The 12,569-nt window shown below is 37.4% G+C and overlaps 1 protein-coding gene across 3 annotated transcripts in view; it reads right to left on the reverse strand.

The window, feature by feature from the left end:
• Positions 1-4,359: 4,359 nt before the first annotated feature.
• Positions 4,360-12,569, reverse strand: part of RC3H1 (ring finger and CCCH-type domains 1) — an 84,034-nt gene continuing 75,824 nt past the window's right edge. For all 3 annotated transcript variants that reach the window (XM_056815566.1, XM_056815567.1, XM_056815565.1), the window contains one exon: positions 4,360-12,467. In XM_056815566.1, the coding sequence (XP_056671544.1) occupies positions 12,314-12,467 (154 nt within the window). In that variant the 3' untranslated portion in view covers positions 4,360-12,313. The remainder of the gene's footprint in view (positions 12,468-12,569) is intronic.

Here is a 12,569-nt window from a genome sequence, read left to right on the forward strand (position 1 = left end):
GAGCTTTATCCACCTTTATTATAATACTCACATTTATCATTGTCCTCTGGGGAAAAAAAGGCAGTGCTAAGGCCAAGACTGTCACCTTGCAGCCTTTATCACATCTTAGCTCATCTCCTCTGGGAGCTTATCCCCACTTCTAATTTTTTACCCAAGGTTCTTCCTCATTACCCATAAACATGTTCTAGTATACTTCATCCTTAAAAAACTCTTTAGTTCTTGCTATCTTCCAAGTTAACATTCTCAACTTTTTAGCATCAAACTCCTGAAAAAGCTATTTATATACAATTGTTCCTAAACCCTTATTACACCCTCCCAGAACCCTGGCAATCTGGTTTCCCATCCCATCCTTTTACTGAACTTGCTCTCTCAAAGATTACAAATTATTTTAATGACTAATTCTAAATCTTTTTCTGTTCTAATCCTTTTATCACTTTTCTAATTATATGGAGGATTCCTTTGCTTGGCTTCCATAACATCATTCTTCTGGTTCTCCTCTTACCTGGTTCCTCTTTAACAGTATTTTTATCTGATTTTTCATTCATCTACTTATTTATTCCTAAAGTGGGGATCCCTCCAAAGTCTATGCTATAATTTGTACCATCTAAGGGAGAAAGTTGCAAGAAGAATGGAGAAAAGGAAAGGAGCTTGAGTTAAATAAGGAGAAAGAAATTAGTAGGTGTTTGAATTTGGAAGAGTAGTAGATAGGAGTTTAAATTTGGTTAATAAAAATTGGAGAAATGGAAAATGTGAAAATCAATTCCTAGGCCTAGATAGACCCAGATTCTAGTTCCAGGTTGTAATATAATTGTAATATGAGGACAGGGAGAGAATGGAGTCTTCCCTCCCTGCTGGGTCAGAGTGAGGTAAATAAAGATGGAGTAGAGTCAAGTAGAGAGGATGGATTGTCTTCCCTCTGAGCTCTCCCTGACAAACCCCACTCTGCTTTCCTTTCAAAACCTTAACTTCTGTTTCCTCAGAGACTTTGGCTAAACAGGCTTGATACCCTTTGTTTCTCTCTCTCTGGGGAGAGGAATGTCACTTCCCTCCCCCCAACTTCAAGTCTCTCTCTCTAGATGTGATGAAGTCAGTCACTTGTTCTGATTAAACCTGTTTTATTCTAAGGGAACAAGGCAAAGGATAGGGCAGATGAGTTTAGGAATGAGGCAGAAGGGAAGAAGGAGCAGGTGGGTCCCTAGACTAACTGAACCCCCTTTTCCCCAAAGTCTGACAGATCAGGCTTTGCTGATCTGACCCCCTGGGCTCAGTTAGTGAAGAAGCCCTGGCTCTCTAGTTGCCTTGGCAACTATAACCAGTCCAGGACTTTAGGGAATCTGGAGGAATAGTGAACAGCTTCCAGTTGAAGTTGCTTAGTTGTCTTCTTGGGGTAGACAACAGCCTCGGTTTCTTCAAGATTTCACAGGAGGAGATGCGTGCTGTTCAGAGATCCACCCAGTCCACCTTCCTGGTAGCTTCACAGAGAGAAGAATCTTTCCAACTGTCCAGATCAGCTCACTTCCTCTGCTTTTCCCAGAATCCTCTCTCCTTCCTGCCCTTCCCCTGTTCCAGGAGAATCCTCCAGCTTGCCAGAACTGCTCTCTTCAAATCTTACAAATCTTCTCTTACAAGGTTGAAAAAGGAGCAGAACCATGACAATCAAGAAGAATATGAGGAATAAGGAAAAACGATGGGAATAAGTAAAGCCTAACAGAGGATCAGGAGAAAAGAACATGGTAGTAAATTAAGGAGAAATAAATCAGAAAAGGTAAGTGGAGACATTGCGGGGTAAAGTAAATTGATAGGACAGGTTAGTAGGTGGGGCAAGTTGGTGAAAAAGCTAAAGGAAAAGTGGGTGAAGAAGGTGAGACTAATTTTAAATTTTAACCAGCTACTCGGGGCAGAGGTTGTAAACACTCTCAAGTAGTTAACAGAAGCAAGGAAACAAAATATCAACCTGTATGAAGAGCAGAGGAAATCATACAGTGATGGCCCAACTTGTACTTCTACCAAGTCTAGTGACTTATAGACATTCTAAGAAAAGAATCCATGGTGGCCCAGTCCAAAAGGAGTCCATCACTGCCATAACAGGTCCTCTGGATGCATGGATGACCATTCATTGATCTGACCAAGTCCCTGCTTTCATCTAAATTGTTCTTTTTTTCTTTTTAAACCCTTATCTTCCATCTTGGAGTCAATACTGTGTGTTGGCTCCAATGCAAAAGAGTGGTAAGGGCTAGGCAATGGGGGTCAAGTGACTTGCCCAGGGTCACACAACTGGGAAGTGTCTGAGGCTAGATTTGAACCTAGGACCTCCTGTCTCTAGGCCTGACTCTCAATCCACTGAAGCTACCCAGCTGCCTCCACTCTTGTCCCTTTTAATACACCAGGGTTATTCCTTTTACCCTCATTCAGCTTTGCAGAGCAGAACCAAACCATACCCAGGGCCTCTTTTTCTCAGTTAACTCCTTCAAACCCAATTCTCTTTGATGTTCTTAAAGGTAACTTACTTCTCTACCCCAACCCTCATTAGAACATTAGCTTTAAATGCTACAAAACACTATCAACTGCTTAAATTTATCTTTCTGGACTCTGAAATTCAGTCACCTTCTATTAAGTCTATCCCACCACTCCCATACAAATACCTACAATTATATACTCAGATTTTGGTGGGTATCTAATTCTTGCTGTAAACCTGTGTTTTTTGCTGTTGTGCTTTACTAATATCTTATTTAATCCTCACTACAATTCTAGGAGAGGTGCTATTATTAGCCTATTATTAGGCTCCCATCTCTGAGGCAGACTGGTTAAATGAGTAGCCCAGGATCACACAGCTAGTTAATATCTAGGAGGGTAGATTCAAACTGCCCAGACTCCAGGTCCAGCATCCTCTCTGGGGTACCAGGTCTTGCATGATCTGGACTATGTTTCCCATTAGAGGTCCAACAGGATTTTTCCCTTTGACTTTGGAGCTCTGTGTTTTGGTTATGACATTCCTGGGACTATTCCCCCCTCCCCCCAGGTGGTTACAGTGGATTCTTTCTATATTCGTATTGGATTTTAATAAATGTGGTTAGTTAGCATTTATTTCTTGAAACTTGTTATTAAGAAGACTGAGGGGAGACATGATAGCTGATAGTATTTATTGGACTTGTTCTAGATACAGAACCAGGAATGATGGTGAAGAAATTGTAAAGATGCAAATTTGAGCTTCATGTCAGGATAGAATAATACAAAAAAGGAATTAGGGATATCTCTAGGGGTTGGGTTTCTTCACCTTTGATAGTAGTCTGAATAACCATGCTATAGTGAGGATTTCCTTTGGTCTGGGTTGTATTTACAGCTCTCAAAAACAGACTTTAGTGCCAAATTCTCTCAAGATCTCTTTGGTGATCTCATCTGCTCCTAAGAGTTATATTACCATCTCTTTGTAGAATAAGCCAATACATAGTTGTTGCTCATCTCTCTTATGAACTTCCTCTCCCCCTGGATTTCTCATTCAAATCTCAGTCGACAGGAGCTCCTATCTGACATTCCACCTTCCTTTCCTCATCCCTATCACATAATACTTGCCTCCTGACTTCCCCTTCTCCTTTGAATCCCCATCCATTAGCTAAGTGCTGCTCCATGACATCTTGGGACTATCTGTCATAGCCTTTAGAATGTAAGTTACTTAAGTCTGGGACTCCCCACTCCTCGCCATCTAAAGTGCCCAGCTCATAGCAAGCGCTTATTCAATATTTCTCGAGGTGAACTGTCATGAGGTTAACATAGAGATCTTTTTAGGGAGGTAGACACTTCATATTCCAATTCTAAAACATATCAACTGGGCAACCTTTAGCAAATCATCTGACCTCTTTCCAGCCTCGGTTTCTTCATCTGTCAATCCTATAATCTTCAGGGCAGAAGACGGTCTATCTTACTGTTCCTGTACATTTGCCTCTGAATACCCCAGGAAGTTATCCTCTCTTGATGCAAAGTCTATAAACCAATACCATGCCCAATATACTGTGTGCTAGTTGTCCTGTTGCATTCAAACCCAATATGTACTAGTCCATCCCAAGGAATTCTGGCACTTCAGTACACTGCAGGGTTGGCTTGTCTCCACAAAGCAGGCTAGGGATGTTTCCCTGGTCCCTCAAAATGTGGGACAACTGGCATATGTAAAATCTCTGTGCTATTAGCTTACTGCATACATATGAGTCTGTAGTTGCCTATCAGATTTCAGATTTGTAGTGCTCCTCCTGTTTTTAGAAATACTAGGGCCAAAGTACAGAATAAGCAAATACGGAAAGATTTCCCAATATTAGAAAAAAGTAGAATACGCACATTTACCCCATCTCCAACAAAAAAAGACCACAATTTTTTCATTAATTTATCATTTAATATAAATGCTGACAGAAAGCAGATAAGACCTTGAAGACATTTTCACATATTTACAAACCAAAAGGTGAATCACCTCCCTTCCACATTGTTAAAATAAATTTTCTTATCTGCAACTCATATAGGAGCCTTAAACACTATATAGGAGCAACATGAGGCTGAGTCAGGGGATGGGAGAAAGGGAAGAAAAGTGGCATCTTCTATATGAACAACATGCACACAATTTCCCCCTAACAAAAACTTGAAAAAAATTGGCTCTATATCTCTGAAAAAACTTATGACAAATGAAATATGCACTCTTTGAGACCCGTTAGGTGCTGCTTGCTGTCCTTTGCATTTGTAACTACTGCTTCTTCCTTTCTACCTCACATAATGTTTAAAAAGGCTTTGGACAAAAAAGTAAACAAAAGGAATTTTAGGATATACACTTTCAGGTTCCTCAAATTCTAATGGATTTCAATATAGGTTCGCGGATTGCAAAATTTCACCCAACATTTGTTACACTCACTTTGGGGGGGGTGGGGTGGGGTGTTGAAACCTGAGAAGAAATGTAATCATCATTTAGAAAATTCAGCAATTTCTTCATTGGCTGTAGCTGTAAGGCTCAATGAAAAAAATTTTTGAAGAGGTAAGTTAGGAAGAGTGTAGGAAGCTGAGGCACAGGAAAAAGGGGAGGGGGATCCTACTACAACAAAGATAAACAAATGATTTTAACATTGATTTAGAACAGTAGATATGAATTTTCACTTATCCAAAATCCTAAGTGATTTTATGAAGTTACTCATAACCTGACTCAAATCTCATGGTCTCCTTTATTAACCTAGACTATTTTTGCTTTGTTAAATATACCTCTGCAGGGCACAATCACATACAATCAATACGATTGGTAAATTACATGAGCTCTAACCCAAGCATATATGCACCAATGTTAAAAAGTTACTTTTAAAAAAAAAACCACAACATAAAATAAAATAAAATTCCACCCAAAAAGGTGATAATGACTGCAGAATGTCTCGGGGGAGACTGGTATGAGCCTAAAGACTAAATAACCATAGTCAGATAAAAAGACAAAAAGAGGGAAACCACACATGCCATAAAAAGAACCTCATAACTAGAGTTCAAAAATTGCATCCCATGACTACACCTTAATCCTTCCTTCTTCAGTTCTTATTCTTTCCTCAAAACCACAAATCTATCCAAAAGCAAAATGATCATGTACCTGGACCAATGAATAAAAAAACGAAAGGAAAAAAAAGATTTTTGACTATTTCAAGTTCCAGTTACCAGAAGGGAAGCACAAAAGCACCAAAAATGTTGGCAATGATATACGTGGAAGAGAGTAGCGTTTTCCTGGGAGGTTCCTTAGGAGCATAAAGAAAAATATAGGGCATGCACAAGCTAAAGTGAAAATTCAAAACCACCTAAATCAGAAAACAAAGGAATTTTTGTGGGGCTGTTTCAAGGACTATTTGAATGACAGCCAAACCAAAGCAGAGGGATCAAGCCAATCTATGGTACTACTAAAAGCTACAGGTAACAAACTCACGCCTCTATAGTTTTTAAAGTACAAAATCAGGAAGGGCAACAGGACAGTTGTAAGACGACTGAGTGCACACTGTTTTTGGATGCCAAAGACTTATGAGCTTTGCCTGCTGAGGGTGGAATTTCCTCTTCCACCCTCCAACCAGGCTGAGACCTCAATATAAGAACTCAGTCATTAAAATGTTTAATAAACATTTAATATTCCACAGGTTTATATTTTTGCATTTAATGCACACTCATCTCTGTACACCTGATCTTTTTGGTAAACTAACAGTCTCTCCCTCTAGCCCAAAGAAAGTGTTATTACTCTAGGGATCTTTTCTTTTTTTGGGGGGGGGGGGTGAGGGGGATGGTGGCAGAGGGAGAGGGAGATGATGGTGGTGAGGGGAATTGAAAACAGAATGGAAAGATGTGCCAAAGCTTTTGGTCTGGAAGGAATTTTTTATTTGGATGAAAACCCAGGGGCAGATAAAGATGTGCTAAAGTTTAAATAACTATTTAAAAAACCACTAGCCTAATAGAGATATGCATCTCTTGTCCCTTTTCATAACAAGATTTCAAAAGGCTATTAACCACTTTGCTCAGCACAATACAGAAAAGTTTACCTAATGGGAAAATAGTTCTCACTCCTGGTATTTTTAGTGATAGTTTCCTTATTCTTTATCACCAAAGCAAGAGCTTATTTAGCATCCATTACTAGTGACAGCCAACTATGGATCCTAATGATCCATTAGACAAACTTCTTTGCTTTTTAGTAATTACATAAAATCTATAAGATTAAAGTTTAAGTATTCAAAGTTAGCTGTTCTTTCTAAAAAAATGTAAATTCCCCATTAAAAATATTTCTGAAGTGACTAAAAAGCTGATTTAAGAATACTTTGTGTTAAATCTAATACACCTAAAAAGTACAAACTTAAAGTCTTTTCAGCAGAATTCTCTAAAACATACAAAGCTGGAGTTTAAAAAAAAAGAGGAGCCACGCTACTTTTAAATACAAGAATCATCTGAGAACACAAAAATGATCATACTGAACTTGAATTTAGCCAACGTCAGAGCAGGAAGGAATAAATAAATGAATGAAGGCAAATTAAGGTTGGATATCAGAGCCAAGTAATGCTATGAGAGTCATCATATTATATATTTCAGGTGTTCTGCTTACATTTTTCTTCAGTCTGACAGTTCTGCCTCAATAAACACATGTGTTTTAAGGTCAGACACAGACACTCACTCTCATTCTCTCTTGCCACTTGGGAATCTAAGATAATAGCTCACTACAGATAACTTAGTGATAGACTGAGCAATTATTATTGGAGAAGATACTGGGGTTAGAAGAACTGGGGTGGGAGAAGTTTAAATTACTGATATTCAACACTACTATTACTTTCAATAAAAAAATTTCAGTGGTGCTTTAAAAGATTTTATACATGGATTCCCTAAAAAATGAAAAAGTGAAGAGAGGTGATAAATAGTCTTAAGTTCCTTATAAGATATTTAAAAAAACTAAATGATTCTTCCTTTACTAATGGGAGATCGGTAATGTTTAACTATATCCTCTTTGGTAAAAAGGACCTACATTTAACAACTCTGCTTGTTCTTGTAAGAAATTTTCCCAAATACAATATAAATGTACCTTGCTTACTAGCTATATGTCTTAACACCATTTTTAATCAGTGAATTGTTCAATAATTAATTTGTTGAGTCCCATGACTTGATTGCAATATTAGCCTCTTTTCTCTTTATATACCAAGTTAAAAGAGGCTGAGAGTACAAAGAGATATAAGACGTGTCATGAAAGCAATGAGGTTCTTAAAACATGCTACTGTAAAAAAATGAGACTAATCAGATTAAAGAAATTACTTTTCACTATCTTTATAAGGCGTTAGCAGTTAACTTTAGACACATCTGTCTGCACAGTACTGTCAACTAATAAACACTAAATGGTTTCACAATCAAAAAAGGCTACCAATTCCCCCAAACCAAAACAGAGTAAAGCACAAGTCTTTGGCTCTCCTTTAAAGAAAATAGCAGGCTATCATTCTTAATCAGACCTTTGTTTGCCTACCAGTAGGGCAATACCACATTTGTGCATCACTGAGTAATAACACCATTAGAAAAGGCAACTTCACAGAAGTTATTGGCTAAGCGAATTCATTTGAATGCTCTGTTTTGAGGCAGCAAGCTGTCACTGTTGCACGATTGGGGAGGGTGGTGGGTGAGCCAAGGAGAATAAGCATAATGGGAAATTGATAAAAGAAACCAGACAGCTAAGGAACTATTTTGGGGTTAAATCTAAGCACAGTGCTGCAAAATTCGAAATGTTTTTAGAATTCCTATTCTGTGATATGATGGAATTGTTTAAAGTGGCAAGTGAGACTCATACAAGTTTCCTGTCTTTTGGGATAAATGAAATGAGAAATTGTGGAAAAGAGCAAGTAAGGAACAGGGGATGGATAAGGTGAAGAAAAGGAATCACCCCCACAGTATTAGGTCAAATGTCTCTGTGCTTCCCTGCTCTCTGGCTAATTATCTAGGGCTAGCCTTTAGAGGCAGAATTGTGTCAAACATTTCTCTGAATGTGGTCATTGTAGGATAAACTCTCCCTTTAACCAGTAAGGTCACAAGGAACGAGCCCTCAGTCATTTCATTCTCTTCAAAGGCACATAAGGGAACTACAGACTTATCATAAGTGATGGACTTACTTTAAAAATATTAAGGTAAAATGAACTACATACTTCAGAAAGGCAATCGGATCTAAAAAATCATCTTCCAGATAACCTGTGAAAAATCCTGAAGGAGCATTTTTAGTTTAACCTCCTCTACCACAACAAAACCCTTATTCTGCTAGCTGAAAAGAGAATTAATTATCACAGAGCAATGCTTTTACACTCTTGCCCTTAACATGCTCACCTTTAATCAGGCCTCTAGCTTTTTCTAAAGCTGCTGGGAAAAAAGGCCATACATTAGATCATGCCTTAAACTTTACTTTTCTGGTACATTCCAGGTAAGCCAACTTCCCATTAACCTGACTGCATAAACAGAACAGGAAATGAATGTTTTTGCTATCCTGAAGAAACAATAATATTTAGAAGAAATTATTTTTTCTAAAAACCATTGTGTCAACCAATAGTTCTTTACAGTGGAGGTATAATATTTACAGTTTTTTCGATTTCCCAGGAAACTCAATGATAAGAAGAGACTATAAAATAGTGTTCAGAAAAAATTAAATTTTCTAAAAGTGTAAAGTTTGCAAACTATATTTCTAACTTGACTGGTTTAACTTGCTAATTTCTCCAAGGAAATAGGGAAAAGACCACCAGAGATTTAAAACTAACCCAAGCAAGTTAGAGAAAAAAATTCAATAGCTTTTGTAGCTATTAACAAAAAGGAGTTCATAAAAGCCAAGTAGATCATGCCCAAAGAGGACATTTCACCTGGTCAAGTTAATCGCAACAAGGACATATTGTGTACAAAATGCAGCTTGGATACAAGACAGGGAAACCACCATATATGATATTTTGGATTTTCTTTTGCTGCTGTACACAGAGGGAAATTTATTCTTATTGTGATTACAACTATCATGAGGAAAAGTAGATGGATTTGGAGTAAACAAGTTATAAGTATTGTTTTAATGACCATCTTGCCTACCAAAAGTTTTTCTGAAATACAAAAATAGGGAATCAGAAGCAGTTAACACATGCAATAACTTAGAGATTGTTTTTTTTTAAAATTACATATTTAAGAATAAAAACAAGGTGTTTACAAATTTAGGTTCAAACAAGAGAATTTCTTGGTTTACTCACATAGATGAAAATATGTAAATTTAACCTGGTTGGAAAAATCTTTTGTATCACTAAAAATTTTAATATGTCCCTGAAGAAAAAAGATAAAAGTAAGCTAGTGAGGGCTGAACTAACAGTAGAACTCACTGTTTTTTCCCCTCAAAGAAACCTCCATATGGATCTTTGCCTTTGTTCTGTGCTGCTATTCAATCAAGGTCCCTAAAACTTCTTTAGAGCTGCTTCTACCATTGAAATGCATCATACCTCAAAAATTAATCAACTTGCCTCTTAAATGAAGGAATTATCTAACATGTCCAAATGAGAAAAGGGATTTGTCCAAATCATTCTTTGATGAAAGATCTACACATTGCCTTTTGGTTGTACAGAAAAATGAACTGTAGAAAACTTGAGAATCCATCAGGGATAAAGAAGCCCATCTCCTTCTCCCCAATGGAAAATAGGCATTAAAAGAAGAATCAACTTAGGGGCTTAACTACTATGAAGTCAAAGTTCAAAAGGTAGAAAATCAGAATTTCAAGTGAGCAAAAAAGAAAAATGTGGCTATAACTGGAAAAAAGGTTTAGTTTTTGTTCAAGTTCAGTGCTTCTACCTCCCAATCGGACATTTGACCGCAACAGCTGCGCTCATGCGAAAAAATCCTTAAAACATACTTAATATATATACAGATATAACTATGTATATGTGTATATATATATAATATATATATATAAATTTTTATTTAAATAAAAAAGAAAGCTCGAATCCCAAGCCAATATGTGTATATCAAATCCTTGACCAGCCAGGTCTGTAGGGCATAATCAAATTCAATGTGAAATAGTATATAAATGCGGTGCCTTGACTGGGCAAATTAAATAATTGCTACTCAAAAGAGTGTTCTGTTTGGACTCTCCTACTGGTAGGCAATGGCAGGACTGTATCACCTTCCCCCTCCCCCCCCTTAATTAACAGTATGATGGACAAAAAGCTTAGCCCAAGGTTGCTATAACCTTAGCAGGAGTTAAGGGTTAAGAAAAAAATAATAAACAAGAAAAATATTAACTCTTGCTTTTACCCAACCAAAGCAATGCAGTAACTTATTACATAACCAGTGCTTTCTGATTTAGTAGTCTAATACAGAAAAGAAAACAAAACAATCAGGCCAAGAGAGGGTAATAGACAGGAAGAAAGGGTGACTTACATCAGTATCCCCACTGAACATCAGATTTGAGGCTTTGGCTCATTGTAGATATAAAATATCAGAATATGTGCAGCAATAATTAAATGTTCTTTTAAGTGGCTGGCAAGAAAAAGTCTTCATTAGTGAAGGTCCACTAAACCTGATTTTCAGGTATTAACTACTTACTTCTGCTAACTATTCTGAAGAAAAACAGATGGCTGGTCATTCAGACTGTAGTCAAATGCCAGGCAGTTTTGCTTTCTTTCATCTTTCTTGAAAACAAAGAGCTTTCAGCGTCTCTGGTGCTGTGTTCTCAACATAAAGAAAAAGTAAGACAAACCAAACAGCCAAGATATGTAAAAGGGAACTAGAAATTGAATTCATTTTCAGTTAAGACCAAGTGAAACATTCTATCATATAAGATGTACAGAGTACACCATGATTTCAACTGGAGTTCAGAACCCAACAACAGAGCTCCAAATGTCTAGGTACTACCCTCAATATTTGCAACAAAAATCTCTGACCTGGTTAACTGAAGAAAGTCAGCATATTCTGTACATGCTACAATTTGCTTTCATTATAGCCTGGCTAAGTGTTTTGGAAGGTGAATTGGTATTCTAATCCTATCAAGAAGAAAGTTGGTAATGGTAATAGCAGCAATGAGGCTAAAAATTCAATCTTTTAATGATAGATAACTTCTGGGGAATGGGGGGACCTAAGACTTGCCTACATGAATGGAATGAAATACAAATACAAAAAGGCAAGATGTTTATTAGCAAAGGAAAAAAAGGTATTATTACTGATCGCCATTTTTAAAAAAACCCACTTTATAAAAAGAAAGTTTACTGCACATTTTCTGACATTATAGTCAGTAACTGATTATTTGCCTCTCAAGCACCTTAAAATTCACACAAGAAGTCTGGGTGCTTTTTGGTCTGGGTTTTTGTTTGGGGGAAAGTGAGGGGAGAGGGAAGACAGAGGCAAGTTAGAGAAGGATGTGGGTAAGAAGTATACACTGGGTATGTAATAATACCAAAATAAAAGAAAAACCTACTTCATTAAGATCATACAATTAATCAAACAGAGTATATATATAATATCTTCTTCTTCTTTTTTTTTTTAAAGCCCTGGATCCAAGGCGTCCAAAGTTATTAAAATAAAGTTCATTCACAGAACAAAAACAAATTTAATCTGAATTGCTTGCAGATACTGCTAATTTTCATTTTTTTTTAATTAAAAAACGCATTAATGTGAACTATGTGCAGGGTTTGTTCTCAGTAGTGGTGTTTGTGCACACTGTCTCCGAACCTGCCGCTATGCCTGGGTTTCTCTGGCCACCCTCAGAGCAGAAGGTCTGGAGGTTATGAACACCACTCTTGTGCCCTTCTACCCCACAAACCAAATGAGGGAAGAAGAAAGCAGCTCCCCTCTCATGTTAGGGGGCAGAGCTGGGCGTGACTCCTGTCCTCTGAGAGTCATTGTTATCTCCTCCTCCTTCAGGATCCTCAGCCAGGGTCAAAGAGGAGGTCTTGTTTGACAGGAGGCTGATGTTCTCCTGTGATAAGGTTGATCCATTCGGCACTTCACTACTACAAAGGGATAGGATAGTAGGGCAAAATGAGGAGAGAATGAGAAAAATGATTACTTAGCTATGAAATGATCAAAGTAATCAAGTCATAAGAATAAAGTGT

This window comes from Monodelphis domestica, chromosome 2 (assembly GCF_027887165.1).
Source record: "Monodelphis domestica isolate mMonDom1 chromosome 2, mMonDom1.pri, whole genome shotgun sequence".
NCBI lineage: Eukaryota > Metazoa > Chordata > Mammalia > Didelphimorphia > Didelphidae > Monodelphis > Monodelphis domestica.